Source organism: Cetorhinus maximus, chromosome 12, assembly GCF_964194155.1.
Source record: "Cetorhinus maximus chromosome 12, sCetMax3.hap1.1, whole genome shotgun sequence".
NCBI lineage: Eukaryota > Metazoa > Chordata > Chondrichthyes > Lamniformes > Cetorhinidae > Cetorhinus > Cetorhinus maximus.
The window spans coordinates 118,477,603-118,496,158 of NC_135890.1; the positions used below are offsets into that span (position 1 = coordinate 118,477,603).

An 18,556-nucleotide genomic window follows, 5' to 3' on the forward strand; every position below is an offset into this window, starting at 1 on the left:
TAGGGTTGGATAGTGTGGGGTCTAAATATCACTCTGGACCAGTGGGCCGAATGCCCTGTTTTGTAAATTCAATTCATTGCCTGCAGAATAATAACTCGGGAAACTTGGATCTGGAAGAAGAGGTGAGTGCTTTTGCTGTGATTACTGATCCCCTCTCTGGTGCCCCAGAGTATGTAACTTTTCAACAATGTTGCTGCCAAGGTCACACCATAGTGCCATTCATACTGCATTCACTCTGCTATGAACTTGGCAACATGTAAATACAGTCCAAGTACCTGTAGTCATCCTTGTGGAAACACACCCATTGACTCAACATACTGCTTTCCCCTCTGATCTTTGCAAGCTTGTGCTATAAACAGAGGGAGTCTTTATATAGCAGAGTGTTTGCACAGTAACTGCAGGCCTTGGTGTGAAAAAGCTTTGATCCAGACTTATTTCGCGGACTTTAAAATCCAGTTTACTGAACAAACTTCTTGTTTTTTTTTTTGGCAAATGAGATGTGAGTGAAAACCCACTTTGGAGAAACAAGTTTACTTTTACTTTTTAAATTTGCAGAATTACCACAGGCAAAGGTTCTCCTGGAAATCGGTTGCATCAAATCCTGTTCATGCAACTGAAAATGAGACTTGACTCCCAGTCGTTTTGGCTTTGCCATTAGACTTATTTCATGGTCTTTATTTAATCAGTTGGATGTTGGGAATTCTTTTTGAGCTCTCATGAGATTCGTTATTGATTCCTTATGGTTTGTGCAGTTGCAAATTCCAGTTAAAATTGGCTATGAGAAGCATCTGCAACGGATGCAGGACACTGAAGTGTGAAAAGCAGCAAAAATTAAAAGTGATTTTTTTTTTCATTCTCCTGCTTTTTTTCCCATCTTTATCTATAATGTTGACTTTTTTTATTAAAAATCATCCACTGATAAAAGCTGTTTCTCTTCCGTTAATACTTGTAACGTGTGGCAGTCAAAACAGCTGTAAACCAGAATCCCCACTACCATTGTGATTAAAAACAAAAAACCGCGGATGCTGGAAATCCAAAACAAACACAGAAAGCCCTGGAAAAACTCAGCAGGTCTGACAGCAGCTGCGGAGAGGAACACAGTTAACGTTTCGAGTCCGTATGACTCTTCAACAGATAGCCCTAGTGGGGGTGGGGTGGGGGGAAGGGATCGAAATAGGCTAAAAGGTAGAGATAAAACAATGGATGGAAATACATTTAAAAATAATGGAAATAGGTGGGAAAAGAAAAATCATCTATATAAAATTATTGGAAAAAAGGGGGATCGGAAAGGGGGTGGGGATGGAGGATTTTTCCTTAGTTCTGATGAAGAGTCATACGGACTCGAAACATTAACTGTGTTCCTCTCCGCAGATGCTGTCAGACCTGCTGAGTTTTTCCAGGTATTTTTGTTTTTGTTCCTCACTACCATTCTTGAGTATTGATAAGTGGAACTATTTACAACAATTTACAGCAAGACAATGGGGCCTAAAATCCTGGTAATCTTCCAGCACATTCCTGCAATCCAGTACGGAGGGAGTACGGAGGATGGGATATAATATAGGCCTGTGATTTGGATGCACCAGGTATCCAGCAGTTTCTGTGCAGCCATGTTTGGGGTAGAGTCTCTACTGGTCTCGAGGACACTTGAGTTAAGAGGGGCAGTGACCAGCAGAGGGAAGTTTCCTTAATGCTGGAGTGGCCGACATTAGATGTACTTCTGCCAATATCTGAGAGTTGTGGAGCCAACCTATGGAAGGAGGGAGCAAAGACATTCCAGATTTCAAGAGGATTTGGTGGTCCTTAGTTTACCTCTCGTCCCATCAGTTGTTTCAGCTTCCTGGACAGGTGGGCTCCAGAGTTGCCCCTATTGGTGAAGGGACATGCCCGGTTTCATTAAACCAGGCAATGCTTCAGTTTTAAGACACACATTCTTATGTTCAAATCCTGCCATAACCTCATCCCCTGTCTATTCCAGTAACCTCCTCTAGCCCTACAACTCTCCAATATCTCTGCATTGTACTAATTCTGGCCTCTTGCACTTCCTCGATTTTAATTGCTCCACCATTCAGCTGCTTGGGCCCTAAGCTGTGGAATTCCCTCCCTAAACTTCCCTGCCTCTTTCCTCCTTATTAAAACACTCTCCAAAATCCCCTACCTCTTTGATCATCTGCCCTAATATCTTCTTGTTTGGCCTGGTTAAAATTTTTTATTTTTTATTTTTTGATGAAGCTCCTGTGAAATACCTTGGGATGTTTTACTACGTTAGAGGCACAATATAAATAAGTTGTTGCTGTAGGTGAGCTCTCCCTGAACTGCCGACTTTGAGAGGGAGGGCACTGAAGACAAGCAAATGTCAGCATTGACCTTAGGGTGGACAGGCCATGGATTTTGCTTCAAATCCTTTCCCTTTGCTCCATGACCAGTCTGACCTAGTGCTCCTTTATTAGCTCCATTTCTGAGGTGGAATCATCGGTTTTGTTAAAAAATGCTCAGAAATGAGAAACAGACCAAACTAATCTTATGTTTACATAGCTTGTTTTGGAAGAATAACTAGATCTTGTAATTATCTCGGGCTGGATCAGAGAATGTTCAGATTGTTTGTTGAAGTCAACTCCTTTAATTTGGTGACAAGTGTTTTAAATTAAAATGGAACTTTGAAGGAACCCTGGTATGCTTTAGGACTGAAGATTAAAGTTGACATGCTAGTTTTTGTTCTTTTGGAGATTTTCGAGCACATCTGTCACATCTGGTAGTCGTAAACTTCTTTTTAAGTATGGAAAAATGTTAATCGTTTCAAAATGTGTTCTTTTATTGGTGTATATATTGGTTGACACCTAAGATTGTGGTTTGATACAGAGCGCACGCTACATTACTGATTACACACGAATGGACTCTGTAATCGTGACATGAGCATTCCTTCTACAGCTGCAACTATCTTTATCCCAGTGGATAGAGGGGGGTTAATCCTTTAGGGTGGAGAGGTTTTATGGGCTCTTACAACCCCACATAGTGTTGGGGAGGGGGCTGATGAGAGTGGGGAGGCCCACCCCTACCTCCATCTGATATGATTAACCATTGGATGTCAACAATGCCTTCAGAGCTGGAACTTCAGTCTGGACTCATTGGACTGTCTGGACCAGGGCTTAAACCCTGTGTTCTCTAACTGAAGACAGGAATGCTATCACTGTGCCAAAGGTTTGGTTCTATCTACACTACAGTTATTTATTTTTATACATCAGGATGTTTAATGGTAGGATGGGTACTATTAAAAGCAATTCTCTTGGTCTCCCTGAGCCACTCGAGAAATCTTTCTTGAGTAAAACTACTCGGAACCATGAGGGTGCCCTGGATGGTGTGTTTTACGGTTAATGTTTTGTGAACAATGACATTGGTCCATCCGGCCTGTACCCCACAAGTGTGATATCTTGTGCATCGCAATATATACCCACTCCTCATCCCACCCAAAACCATGTGATTCCCCTTGGAAAGGCAACCAGATTTTAAAATCCCAGGCCGACTTAGGAGAAAAATCCGGAAAGTTCCTCTCCAATTCCCTCAGATGATCGAAACTAGTCCAGGAGGTCACTCCATTTCCGGTAATTCCTCATAGCACCTACCCTTTCCTGGGAGGTGGTCTCTGTCCCAGCCTGAAACAGTCCAGCCCTCGTTTGAAGGAATTCAACAAATTAGCATCCATCACATGAGCTGCAGCTTGTTCCAGAGGCTATAACTTGTAACCTGCCTTTGATCTGTAGCTGTCATTAATGAGCATTCAGTCAATACCCGGTGTGAGGGGAAAAAATACCAAAGTTAGAGAACAATTATGACATTTGTTCCCCCCTATTAGTATCTCCAACCCCTCCTTGTTTAGTTGGTCATCCAGCTTGTTCTATGTTGAGTGCGATTCATTTAAGATTATTTCACAATATCTTCGGATAAGCTGTCCGTATAGGAAAGGAAATTGTAGCTGGGAAGTAGGAGAAAGAGCTGAAAAATCATGGGTTGTCTTGGTGATCTCCTGCAATATTTTATTTTCAGGTCTATTACTCGTGCGGAGCCATTGTTGATTCTGCAGCTCAAGGCATTATCCTTTCACCTGGCTTTCCTGCAAGTTACGTTCCAGGTACACACTGTTTGTGGCAATTCTTCATCCCGGCTGGTGTCCATCTTGTTTTGGAAGTTTTTGATTTTGACGTGTTTGAGAATCCACGTGATGATAAAACCCTCCTTGGTGAACATTCCACCCCTGCAATGGTAGGTGGGGAGATTTCTGTTTCTGGTTCATTGGAGAATGGGGCCACTGTACAGGGTCAAGAGCCCAACAACCAGCTACATGCTCATACAAAAGAATATGTTCAAGATGGAAGAATAAAGGTGTTTTTTAACGAGACCAATGTGTCTAATTCAAAAGCTTTTGATGGTGACTACTCTGTGACCCAATCCCATAAAGCTGAAGGCAAACGAGTGGTGGCACAGGAAGAGTCCATAAAATTGGAGATGGTTAAGACACCGCCATTGCAACAAGATTTCTCCATCACAGACTCTTCACTTGATGATTTGGATAAGGATGATTCCACAAAGTCAAATTTGAGTGATCCACTTGCTGATTTTGGTGACTACAAAGACATCAATGTAGACCCACAATCCAACAATGAAATACAAGGTGAGAAGAGGCTGGAAATTGACCATCTTGAAGTGCAACAAGTAAATGATTCAACTGTAGTCACAGTGATCCCTGCCAGAAAAGCGACGCCCTTCGCACCTCCTGAAGTCTGTCCGAATGATGTTTTATATATTTCCGATCTGATCACGTTTTCTGCCCGTTTTTGTGGGGCCAACACCCCTGTCAACAAGACGTTGATGTTTGGTTCTTCTCTGGAGATGGTGGAAGTGGTGGTGGAGCTGATCACCACCACGGATCGCGGGCGTGGCTTCCTTCTTCTCTACCAGTTTAAAGCTGGTCTAGATGCTGATTTTCAAACAATGATTAAACATCGGGACCAAGACAACCTGATCCATTTCTTGGTCATTGCTGGTATTGCTCTGTTATCCGTCGTTCTTCTGACTGCACTCTGTTGTGCCTGGAGGTGAGTTTAAACTATATTCACTTCTCCCTCTGGCTCCTAGAAACTAATCTTTATGCCAAACTTTGGAAAATTTATACTGTTTTAAGGGGTCGATGTCTTTTGGGGTTCAGCTTAAGACTTGTTCCCAATTTGTATTCATGAGTCAAATACAGTTTGGCCCTCTGAGAATAGAAGCAAAGGACTTGAATTTATATAGTGCCTCAGGATGTTCCAAAGTGTAAATTAAGCATTCTTGAAGTCTAGTCATTGTTGTAATTTAGGAAACACGGCAACCAATTTATGCACAGCAAGCACCCACAGACAAAAATGTGATAATGACTAGATAATCTGTTTAGTGATGTTGGTTGAGGGATAAATTATTGTCTTAGGACACCATGGAGAACTTGATAACTTCCACCTGAGAGCAGATGGGGTCTCAGTTTAATGTCTTATCTGAAAGATGGCACCTCAGACAATGCAGCACTCCCTCAGCACTGGAGTGCCAACCTAGATTTTGTGCTTGAGTCTCTGGAGTGGAACTTGAACCCACAGGCTTCTGACCAGAGAGGTGAGAGTACTACCCAAACCTGACACCCAATCTTCAGCAAGGACTCCATGACCTGGGACGACTCCGGGTTATCATGGCAATGATTATGCATGGGTCAACCTTCCCTTCCCCCTTAAATCTAATCAATTAGCTCGTTGCATTTTCCAGATAAAATGAACAGTGTAGAAAACAGCCAGTGTTTAAGGTTACTATGAATGATCATCATTGTGTGGCTTTTGTTATGTTGGTTTCTTGGTTTGGAGACAAAGAAAGAGACATCTATTATAAGAAGTTGAATTATTATAGTTCTGCACTTCTGAATTTTTGGACTGTGCTAGGAATCTTAATTGATTCACACAATCTGGCTTTGATAAATTTACCACTTTTTATATACATCAACTTGCCCATTAGTTTCAGAATAAAACAGGCCGCTGGATTCCTTCACATTGGTGTCTGTAACCAAGGCCTGTTAGCTCTTCTGTTGCATAAAGAAGAGGCAAGTCTGTGCTACTGTGGGCGGTAAGAATACTGGGACTTGACCAAATTACAGATATTAGGCCATTTTCAGTGAGACTCCTGCACAGGTCATCCAAAAGATAAGTCAAGTGTAAGCGGTTTATATGTTGACAAGGGTTTCTCTATGTCTAGATCGTCTTGAGTCATTGATCGTCCCAGATAATGCTCTGTCTCCGGGCCTCTGGAAATGCGCCCCCTGCAACCAGCTGCTGTGATATGCTAGCTCATCCTCTGTGTACGTTCTTAGATCTCCCTGTGGGGAAGCACCAGGGATCTATTTAAGGTGCTCTCCCACATTCCTTGTGCCCACCCCCTCTGCTGCCACCATTAAGAATATCAAGCTCCCTCACAGGAACGACGGGCTACAATATTTGTGGAATGAATTGGGTCTGGATGGAATACATGTTCCTTTCCCCTCCTGAGGAGAGGAAACAGTGAGTCTCCAAATTGGACAGGTTATCTGTTTCCCCAAGGTCAGAGTAGCTGTATCTGAATGGGTGGAATTTCTGTGAGTGCAATTTTCCACTGATAATTTTGGCGGAGGATCGGTGTATTAATATCTTAAGCGGGTTCCACCGAATGACTGGTGATCGAAAGATCCCCTGTGGAAATTCTAATCCCTCCAGATGTTTTGCTGCTGGCTATTTCCTTGTGTCTTGGAACTGTTTGGGAGTCGACCCTGGTACTATATTGAAAACAGTCGCTGGCCCACCCTGAACACAAGAATTTCACATCAGACACAGCAATGGGATCACAAGAGAATTTCCTGCCGGGAGCAGTATGTCTAGACCTAGAACTCAACTGTATAACTCTTCCAGTCAGTAATTGCCACCAGCATCCTGAAAAAATTAGGCTTTCAGCAAAGGTTAACTGAGTCCATATGGAATAATCTCTCAAACTTTGACTTGTGACCACCTTGACTGACAATTTCCTGATTTAAAAAAAAAAAAATTGTTTTGCTCTCTCACTCTCTGGGGCACTTGCACGCTCTCTTTCTCTCTCTCTCTCTCTCTCTCAACATTCAAGTCACCCCTTAAACTTCTAGGGTATTCAAGCCTGTAATTTCCCTAGTATTTATTCCTTGGGAGTCTTGGTAACGTTCTGGTGGTTCTGCATTGCAGTCTTTCACTGGCCAATATAGCCTTTCTATTTTGGGAACTGTTAGACATGTGTGGCCAACCAGCCAAAACATGAAAATTAAGAGTAGACAGCATTGTGGTAAAATTAGCTAGGGATACATGACTATAACTTACTGTCATAATTTATTGGAGTACAATAAGAAGTTGCATTTAGATAGCATCTCAAACATCCCACGTCGCTTCACAGGAGCGATTATCAAACAAAATTTGACACTCTGCCACATAAGATGATATTAGAGCAGGTGATCAAAAACTTAATCAAAAAGGTAGGTTTTAAGGGAGCATCAAACGAGGAGAGAGACGGAGACACAGGTTTAGGGGGGAATTCTGGAGTTTGGGGCCTAGGCAGCTGAAGACACAGGCGCCAATGGTGGAGTGAGGCCAGAATTGGAAGAGTGCAGAGATTTTGGATGTTTAAAGGAGGTTACAGAGATTGGAAAGAGATAGGCCACAAAGGGATTTGAAAATAACGAAGAGAATTTTAAAATTTGAGGGCCAGGAGCCAATGTCTTAAAGCCAACCTCAAAAGCAGCCAGTGTTCCATTTCTCGAGTCAACTCTTCTCGCGATTTCGCAGAGTGCGAGTTTTGAATTGTGGAGGCTTCCTGTTGTGATCTGACACTGACAAACTCATTTCGGAAAAGAGACTTTCACATGTTGGCTTGGTCGGATTTTAGTCCAGATTCCAGAGTTGAAAGAAGTTCAGCCTATTCCATCACTCCTGAAATCAGTAGTAATAGTCTAACCCCAGTAATCTCATTCGGACTGTGAAAATATTTTGATTACATTCTGAGGAGCTCTTTTGTTTTGGAAATGATGCAACAAACTATTTCAAGCACTTTGAAATGCTAAGAACGTAGGTGGTAGTTCTAACACTCTGCTATTAGAAGTGAATCATAATTTCATGGTGATAACTCTAAATAATAATTTCTGTATTTGCTAAATGTAGACATGCAAGTGACAGAATTATGCTCTGTTACTTTGTGTGCTTTCCTTTTGAAAGCAAAAACAGTTGCTTTTCTTCTTGCATTTAGTTGCTTATTGACAAGAGGGATATTAGTGCAGAATAAAACACTTGACCATATTTTTACATAGAATTTACAGCATGGAAACAGGCCATTCAGCCCAAGTGCTCTGTACCAGTGTTTGTGCTCCACACAAGCCTCCCCTCACCCTACTTCATTGCACCACAATCAACACCTTTTATTTGTTTCTCCCTCGTGAAATTCTCTAGCTTCTCCTTGAATGTATCTTTGCTATTCAACTCAAGTACTCCTTGTGGTAGGGAGTTTCCACATTCTCACTGCTCTTTAAGTATAATTTCTCCTGAATTCTTTATTGGATTTATTAGTGACAATTGTGTTTATAGTCCCTCATTTCGGTCTTCCCTCAGCAAGTGTGCTGTGTATTTTATCCTTTAACAGTATGTAAGCATCGCTGGTTAGGCCAGCATTTATTGCCCATCCCTAATTGCCCTTGAGAAGGTGTTGGTGAGCTGCCTTCTTGAACTGCTGCAGTTCCTGTCGTGTAGGTACACCCACAGTGCTGTTAGAAAGGGAGCTCCAGGATTTTGACCCAACAACAGTGAAAGAACAGCGATGTATTTCCAAGAGAGGATAGTGTGTGGCTTGGAGGAAAACTTCCAGGTGGTGGTGTTCCCATGCAACTGCTGCCCTTGTCCTTCTAGATGGTAGAGGTTGCACATTTGGAAGGTGCTGTTGAAGGAGCCTTGGTGAGTTGCTACAGTGCATGTTGTAGAATGCGCACACAGTTGCCACTGTAATTTGGTGTTGGAGGGAGTGAATGTTTCTGATAGATGGGGTGCTGATCAAGTGAGATGCTTTGTCATCACGTTGAACATCTTGCGTGTTGTTGGAGCTGCACTCATCCAGGCAAGTGGTGATTATTCCAACACACTCCTGACTTGTGTCTTGTAGATGGTGGATGGGCTTCGGGGAATCGGGAGGTGAGTTACACATCCCAGAATTCCTAGCCTCTGACCTGCTCTTGTAGCCACAATATTCATATGGCTAGTCCAGTTCAGTTTATGGTCAATGATAACCCCCAGGATAAAAACAAAAAGCTAAAAGCTACTGCGGATGCTGGAAATCCAAAACAAAAACAGAATTACCTGGAAAAACTCAGCAGGTCTGGCAGCATCGGCGGAGAAGAAATGATTTCTTCTCCGCCGATGCTGCCAGACCTGCTGAATTTTTCCAGGTAATTCTGTTTTTGTTTTGGATAACCCCCAGGATGTTGATAGCGGGGGATTGAGCAATGGTAATGCCACTGAATGTCAAGGGAAAATGGCTAGTTTCTCTCATGTTGGAGATAGTCATTGCCTGACACTTAAGTAGCGAAGTAATATTCACACCGCCACCTAAAAGTTCCCCTCCAAGTCACTCACCATCCTGATTTGGAAATATATCGCCGTTCCTTCACTGTCGATGGGTCAAAATCCGGGAACTCCCTCCCTAACAGCACTGTGGGTGTACCTACACCACATGGACTGCAGCAGTTCAAGAAGGCAGCTCACCTCCACCTTCTTAAGGGTAATTGGGGATAGGCAGTAAATGTTGGCCTTGCCAGTGACACCTGTATCCCATGAACAAATTTTTTTTAAAAAGGCCTTTTCAATCTTTCCAGGCAGTTATAATCTCTCTTTGGTTCCACTATTAAGTATTTCTAGATCAAGTGTAGATTTGTTAGATGTAAGCTCCCTCTAATCTACCTCAACACAGTTTTGCATCTGAACTTTGGGAGCCCCATCCCCAAATGATTGGTGTGTGTGTGTGTGTGTGTGCTTTTGTGTTGACCAATATTTTTGCCTCAACTAACATCACCAGAACAGATTATCTGGTCATTATCACATTACTCGGTGAGAGTTTGCTGTATGCAAATTGGCTGCCATGGTTCCTACAACAATGATGCACTTCAAGAATTGGCGTAAAACACTTTGGGACATTGAGAATGTAAAAAGGTGCTATATAAATGCAAATCTGTCTTTGGTGTAGAATACAGCATTTTGAACAAATATGAGACAATGGGAGGCCAGAGATCCAGCTTTGCTGATTTAGTTTGTGGAAATGTCCCATTGTGACAGAATGGTTCCCTGTAATTCAGTGCAGGAACTCAAGGCAGCAATTAAATTCAGTGCAGAAAAGTTTTCCTTTATGGGCCATTACTTGTCTGGAACTGTTTTATTGTTGGGGTAATTATGCAGTGCGAAGACTGCATGAAGGCTAATCGTGTAATTCAAGCAATAATGAAGCCAACTCCATAGTGAATTAAAAAACACAAATTCATTCGTAATGTTGTGTGAGAGTTCTGAGAGCAAATTTAAGAAACCTCCTACGGCTTCTCACATTTGGATTGTTTTGCAGCCTTACCATAAAGTTTCACATGATGAAATAAATGGCAGATTGTCGGCAAGTTTACCCAACAGGTAGCTAAACACCTTTGATATTTCTCTTTCTCCCTACTGATGCACTCCAGCCTTTGGTTGATTCTCTATTGGGACAGCAGTAAGCATGGTACAGTTAGAATGGAAGGGAAAACTCCCCAAGGATCTTGGGCCTGATTCATGAGCCTATGATCCTGCTGCAAGATTGTGTTGATCTTGTTGACCTCATCCTCACCAACTTGCCTGCGGCAGATGCATCTGTCCATGACCACATCAGTAGGAGTGACCACTGCACAGTCATTGTGGAGACTAGGTCCTGCCTTCACATTGAGGATACCCTCCATCGTGTTGTGTGGCACTACCACTGTGCTAAATGGGATAGATTTCAAACAGCTCCAGCAACTCAAGACTGGCACCCATGAGGCGCTGTGGGCCATCAGCAGCAGCAGATTTGTACTCAAACACAATCTGTAACCTCATGGCCCAGCATATCCCCCACTCTACCATTACCACCTAGCCAGGGGATCAACCCTGGCTCAATGAAGAGTGCTGGAGGGCATGGCAGAAGCAGCACCAGGCATACCTAAAAATGAGGTGTCAACCTGGTGAAGCTATAACACAGGACTACTTGAATGCCAAACAGCGTAAGCAGCAAGTGATAGACAGAGCTAAGCAATCCCACAACCAATGGATCAGATCTAAGCTCTGCAGTCCTGCCACATCCAGTCATGAATGGTGGTGGACAATTAAACAACTCACTGGAGGAGGAGGCTCCACAAATATCCCCATCCTCAATGATGGGGGAGCCCAGCACATCAGTGCAAAAGATAAGGTTGAAGCATTTGCTACAATCTTCAGCCAGAAGTGCCCAGTGGATGATCCATCTTGGCCTCCTCCAGAGGTCCCCAGCATCACAGGTGCCAGTCTTCAGCCAATTCAATTCACTCCACGTGACATCAAGAAATAGCTGAAGGCACTGGATACTGCAAAGGCTATGGGCCCTGACAATATTCTGGCAATAGTACTGAAGCACTTGGGCTCCAGAACATGCTGCGCCCCTAGCCAAGCTGTTCCAGTGCAGCTACAACACTGGCATCTACCCAGCTATGTGAGAAATTGCCCAGGTACGTACCAAAAAAGCAGGACAAGTCCAACCTGGTCAATTATTGCCCCATCAGTCTACTCCCCATTATCAGTAAAGTAGTGGAAGGGATCATCAACAGTGCTATCAAGCGGCACTTGCTTAGCAATAACCTGCTCACTGACGCCCAGTTTGGGTTCCACCAGGGCCACTCAGCCCCTGACCTCATTACAGCCTTGAAGCTGAACTCCCGAGGTGAGGTGAGTGACTGCCCTTGACATCAAGGCAGCATTTGACTGACTGTGGCATTAAAGAGCCCTAGCAAAACTGGAGTCAATGGGAAGCAGGGGGAAAATTCCCCACTGGTTGGAGTCATACCTAGCACAAAGGAAGATGGTTGTGGTTGTTGGAGGTCAGTCATCTCAGCTCCAGAACATCACTGCAGGAGTTCCTCAAGTTAATGTCCTCAGCCCAACCATCTTCAGCTGCTTCATCAATGACCTTTCTTCCATCATCAGGTCAGAAGTGGGGACATTCGCTGATCATGTTCACCATGCATGACGACTCAGATACTGAAGCAGTCCATGTCCAAGTGCAGCAAGACCTGCCCAATATCCAGGTTTGGGCTGACAAGTGGCAAGTAACATTAGTGCCACACAAGTGCCAGGCAATGACCATCTCCAGCAAGAGAATCCAACCATTGCCCCTTGATGTTCAATGGCATTACCATCACTGAATCCCCCACTATCAACATCCTGGGGTTATGATTGACAAGAAACTGAACTGGACTAGTCATATAAATACTGTGGCTACAAGAGCAGGTCAGAGGCTAGGACTCCTGCGACGAGTAATCCACCTCCTGACTCCCCAAAGCCTGTCCTTTCTCCCCAAGTCTGTCCACCGTCTACAAGGCACCAGTCAGGAGTGTGATGGAATACTCCCCACTTGCCTGGATGAGTGCAACTCCCATAACACTCAAAGCTTGACCCTGCCCAGGACAAAGCAGCCCGTTTGAGTGGCACCACATCCACAAACATTCACTCCCTCCACCACCAACGCACAGTAGCAGCAGTGTGTGCCATCTACAAGATGCACTGCAGGAATTCACCAAGGCTCCTTCTTCAACAGCACCTTCCAAGCCCATGACCACTACCATCTAGAAGGACAAAGGCAGCAGATAGATGGGAATACAACTAACTGGAAGTTCCCCTCCAAGTCACTCACCATCCCGACTTGGAAATATATCGCTGTTCCTTCACTGTCACTGGATCAAAATCCTGGAACTCCCTTCCTAACAGCACTGTGGGTGTACCTACACCACATGGACTGTAGCGGTTCAAGGAGGCAGCTCACCACCACCTTCTCAAGGGCAACTAGGGATGGGCAATAAATTCTGGTTCAGCCAGCAAAGCCCACATCCTGTGAATGAATTTTTAAAAATCCACTGGTTTGTTCTCTACTTTATATCTGATTTGCCTTGGAATGAATGTCATCCCTGCATTGCTCTAAGTCTGCAACTGGTTTATTTATGGTGCTCTAAAATATCTCTTCAAGCTGTCTCCACACCTATCTAGAGCTTGGGCTTTCCAAGTCTTTCTCTGGAAGTTTCTGTTAACTTTAACTCTCAAAGGTTCCACCCAGGCTTAAGCAATCAAGTACAGTGAACAGACTAACCCATTCAAAACCAGATGAATTAAACCATTGGACACCATAGTACGAATATTGGATAAGGCCAAGGTCAGACTTGTTGATGGCCCTATGATCCAATAAGCTGCCAATGCTCTCTCCATTAGTTTTCGAACAGCAATAATAACCAATTTGGCAAAGTATTAGAAGTGGAAGAATCAGTGAATCATCATGCCCCACCTTGGGGAATGAATAGAAAACTGACCAACAATAACAATGGGGTGGTAGGTTTACACAGCTGCCATTCGCCATTCAGTGGCCCTGTGATATTCTCAATGTGCGGAGGTCCCCAGCTTCTCTGTCAGGTGATGGGGAAAGCCTGTAGGCTGTTCACTGTAGCCACACAAGCAAACTTCCTAGCAGTCTGAGCAGAGCCCAGTGCACTGTTCATTTGGGCAGGGAAAGTGAGTGGTGGGGCAGGAACATGATGCCATTCAGCCCCCTCGATCCTGTTCTGGCACTCAATAAGATCATGGCTAATCTAGTGTGCCTCCTCCATTTACCCACCATTTTTTTTTTCATAGCCCTTGTCCAACAAAAACCTTTAGTGCTCAATCTTAAATTCCATTTAAGCCCAGTATCCACAGCCTTATTTGGCTGGGGCTGGGGCTGGGGCTGGGGGTGGGGTGGTGAAGAATTTCTGATTGCTACTACCCTTTGTGTACAAAGTGCTTCTGATTTTCCTCCCAAATGGCCTGACTCTAATTTTAAGATTCTGCTCCATTGTTCTTGAACCTCTGAATCTTACCAGAGGACATTATTCCCCCTACCACCACCCCCCACCCCGCCTATTGAACGCTTTAAATCATTTAAAATATTGTATCCTCAAGGAAATAGAACCTCATCATTTAACCCTCTAAACATTATTGTGGGGTCAAGCAAAACTTTGATGCAAACAGAATGAGCCAAATGGACTCCTTCTGCGCTTTAAACCTTTTTCCAATTGTAATACCGAGCTCTGAAAGTGCTCTAACCTGTTGCCATCATTAGCACATGTGCTCTGATAGCCGATTGTGGAAGCAACAAGCTGATGGACAGAGGGAGCAGCTCCAATGACCTGAAGACTCAATAATATTGACCAAGAGCCACCTCACCTGGTGCAAGCCAGATTTTCCTGGAAGAACCCCAAGTTTTTGGTGCACCCACTTATTTATTTGCTGCCTGGCCTTGGGGTGAATGGATTGGTAAGTTGTACGGTGAGGGGTGCATGAGTGGGGACTTCCAATCACTCAGTTTAATGGCGGAAATATTAATGACATTACAATCGGTTGATGGGCTTGAGTTAGTGGACTGCCCAAAATCTTGAGTGCAAAACTTACGTAATAATATAACCATGAAGATTAAAAATTGAAGAAAAAGCAAATGCTGGAGGGACAAATCAGAAACCTTATCCCAACTCTACTCTTCCAGATACTTGCTGACCAGCTGTGCATTTCCAGCAGTTTCTTGTCTTAATTCATTTCATTCGATATGAACTAATCCACTTCCCATTGTACGGGATTCCGCCTCCAAGTACCTGCTTCAGTCCAAACCCTAATGTTGGTTGAGGGCAAGATCGGGAAACCTGAAATGTCCACCAACCACAGTCAGGCTGCTGTGAAGCCCCATGAAACAAGTGTGTTCAGGATTGACTTTTGAGAAAGAGAATTTATCAAACCTAACCAAATCACTAAAACTGTCTTCGTTATTTGGCACAATTGTTCCAGGTTCTGTTTGAAGAGAACTGGCATAAATGGCTGTAAGTGATAAACTGGGTCGTGGAAGTCAGGATTGCAGAAGCACAGAGTTGGTAGATATGTTTTACAGAGGGATCTCTGGCCAACTTTGGGAGAAAGCAATGGAACTGTCTGCACAGAAAGCAGCCAAGATTGTCTGAGTTCAGAGTGGAAAATCTTAACACTTGTGGTTAACCCAGGCTGACACCTCCTAGTCGTACTCTGTTGAAGGTGCCATCTTTCAGTTAAGGTATTAAGCCAGAGAGGAATTCTCCCTGATGTCCTGGCCAACATTTATAACTTGACCAAGATCGAAAAATCACATTATCTGGTTATTTATTTCAACGTAGTTTGTGGAATCTTGCTGTGTAAATGGCTACCATGTTTCCTATATTACGACTGTAACTACACTTCTCATTGGCTGTAAAGTGCTTTGGGACACCCTGAAGCTGTGAACGGCACTATATAAATGCAAGTCTTTCTTTTACTGTCAGCAACTTGAGTAATAATATAAGGAAATGAATGATGCTCCGTGACCCACTTTATGACCTGTTTCCTTTATTGTGACTACACTTCAAAAAAAATATTATTTCCTTGGCTGTAAAGCTCTTTGGGAGGTTTTAGGCTTATGAACTGTCCTGTATCAACATAAATTTGCCTTTTTCTTTTCAAAGGCCCAAGTAATGGGACACACCCGCTGAGTTTGAGTGATTTTTGAGATGATTGACTAAACCAAAATGTCGTCTTTTTAATTTAGGAAAAGGACTCGTTGTAAAGGAAGTCACTCGCACTGCTCGAGAGCTCGAGAGGTAAATCTGATTTGTAAAAGATGTTGGTCCGGTTGTATAAACTGTCTTTCGAAAAAAAGTGTGTTAATTTCTGTTCGACTATTTTTTCCTCTAGCAACAAGCAGTTGATAAAGTGATAAGCTGCTGGATACAGATTCAATAATCGCCTTCAAAAGGAAGTTGGATAAGTATTGAAGGAGAAAGAGTTGCCTGATTTTGGGGAAAGAGTAGGGGAGAGGAACTAACTGGATTGCTCTTGGAAGAGATGGTGCAGACTCGATGGGCTGAATGGCCTCCTCCTGTGCTGTTCTATGATTCCAAAGCAAAATATTGTGGATACTGGAAATTGGAAATAAAAACAAAGAAAGTGATGGAAACATTCAACAGGGTCAGACAGCATCTGCAGAGAGAGAGAAACAGTTGACATTTCGGGTACCTTCCGTTATAACTGGAAAAAAAGTTGATTTAGAGATTTAACAGGTTTTAAACAAGTACACAGGCAGGAAAAGTGGGGAGGGGAGGAAAGAACAAAATGGAAGGTCTGTGATAGGGTGGGGGGGCAGGAGAGATTAAAAGATAAAAAGGATGATCGTATAAGGCAAAAGGCTCTGATGAAACGTCACAACCTGATATGTTAACACTCTTTTTCTCTCTCCACAGTTGGCTGGGCTGCTGAGTATTTCCAGCATTTTCTGGTTTGATTTTAGATTTCCAACACCCGCAGTATTATGCTTTTGGAATAGGGGCGGTAATGGGAAAAGTAAGGTCACAGAGGAAGTGTGAGTGATTACAGCAGAATATCAAAGGAAAATCTGCCAAAGAGGAGAAGGCTCCTGTGTCCTGGGAATATGGAGAAAGGAGGGAGACCCCAGGGATACAGACAACTCTGCTGGGCATGTACCAAATCCTCAAACGCCCAGTACTGGCTCCCATTCTCAGAGGCTCTGGTATATCTCTTGCTGTTTTTGCTGCTTTCTATAAACAGCAACAAATGTGAAGCCAAATCAGGAACAGATTTGCAATGTTTAAAGGCATTGGGATTATTTCCCACATTTATGCTGACAGTGGAGAGTCTTGCCAACTGGCAGTAAAACTCGCCCGTTTTCTAATATGCACTGCAGCTGTTGGCGAAAACCTGAGGAAAGTGTTTCTGAGTGAATATTCAGAACAGGTCATCAGAATTCTTGATGATATTGACAGAAATGTAAATGTGATCCAAATACTTGCATAAGTGTACAGTTGAATATTCCTTCCCCCACTGCCTCCTCACACTTTAACCTCCTAGCCCTTGCCTCAGGATACACTCCTACTTTGGAATGTTGCTGCCACTCTCCGCCAGTGCCAGAGGTCACCCAAGAAGTCTTTTAACATCGCCACTGGCACAGTCTACACCCCCCCTTCCCACCCCCCACTCCCCTACTTTCTTCAAAGTGGGAAAGACCAGCAAACTGGGGTCATTGCTAACTGTGGTTGGACATAATCCTGGAGATCTCATCACTTAACCTTTCACCTCCAAACCAGCCAAATGACCATTTTTCACTCATCAATATTTTTATAGCTAATAATTGACATTGTCAAAGCAAAAAAAAGGCCAAAAACTTATTTTTAATGCATCAGTGAGTTTTTATTCTTCTTCCTGGGTTTCCTTGCAGTAATTTCCAGGAGATTCTTAATTCCAGGACAATTCTTTCAGGCTTCAAACTGAGCCTCCCAAGACCTTCACATGCTGAGTGTTTGAAGATGGAAGAGAGAAGGAAATGACCTGCTCTCGCTCCACCACTGGCTGCAATCCTCCATGGGACGAAGATGTCCCTGAAACCCTTCTCCCAGCCCCTGGTCACTGCTCCTTTAGTGTCAGCTGTGGCTCAGTGAGTGGGTAGCACTCTCACTTCTGAATCACAAGGCTATGGGTTCAAGTCCCACTCCAGAGACTCGAGCACAAAAATGAAGGCCGACAGTGCAGTACAGAGGGAGTGCTGCGCTTTTGGAGGTGCCGTATTTTGGATGAGATGATAAACCAAGGCCTTGTCTGCTGTCTCAGGTGGGTATATAAGATCTCATGGCACCGTTTTGAAGAAGAACGGGCGAGTTCTCTCTGGTGATTTGGCCAATACTTATCCCTCATTCGACATCACAAAAACAGATTATCATTATCACATTGCTGGTTGTGGGAGCTTGCTGTGTGCAAATTGACTGCTGCATTTCCTAGATTACAACAGTGACTACACTTCAAAAGTACTTAATTGGCTGTAAAGCATTTTGGGACATCGATGGTCAAAGGAGATGCAATAGAAAAGCAAGTATTTTCTTTTTTCCACAAGGTCAGATATTTGAGATCCCAGGTGAGAAGGGGAAATTTAAATTTGGGAATCTTTGTAGGCCTCCCAGTCCCAGTTCACTTCCTTATCCCGTTTTAGACTCTTAATTTCCAGGTGTCTCCATTGTGAACAATAGTCATAATTTGTTCAAAAAAGGAGCATTTCACCCTTTTCTGGGAACCAGTCCATTCTGAAAGGGAAGTATTAAAGAAATCACTGACTTTCTAATAAAGCTATATTGAATCATCATTGAATCATTACAATCAGGCCTTGCTATGTTTTTTAGTCTGGACGGGAG

The 18,556-nt window shown here is 43.5% G+C and overlaps 1 protein-coding gene across 1 annotated transcript in view; it reads left to right on the forward strand.

Annotated features, from left to right (window-relative positions):
- LOC144687924 (uncharacterized) overlaps window positions 1-18,556 on the forward strand; it is a 54,215-nt gene that overhangs the window by 11,001 nt on the left and 24,658 nt on the right. Inside the window, exons 2-3 of the mRNA XM_078554526.1 lie at window positions 4,039-5,087; window positions 15,910-15,961. Coding sequence (XP_078410652.1) covers window positions 4,252-5,087; window positions 15,910-15,961 — 888 coding nt within the window. The 5' untranslated portion in view covers window positions 4,039-4,251. The remainder of the gene's footprint in view (window positions 1-4,038; window positions 5,088-15,909; window positions 15,962-18,556) is intronic.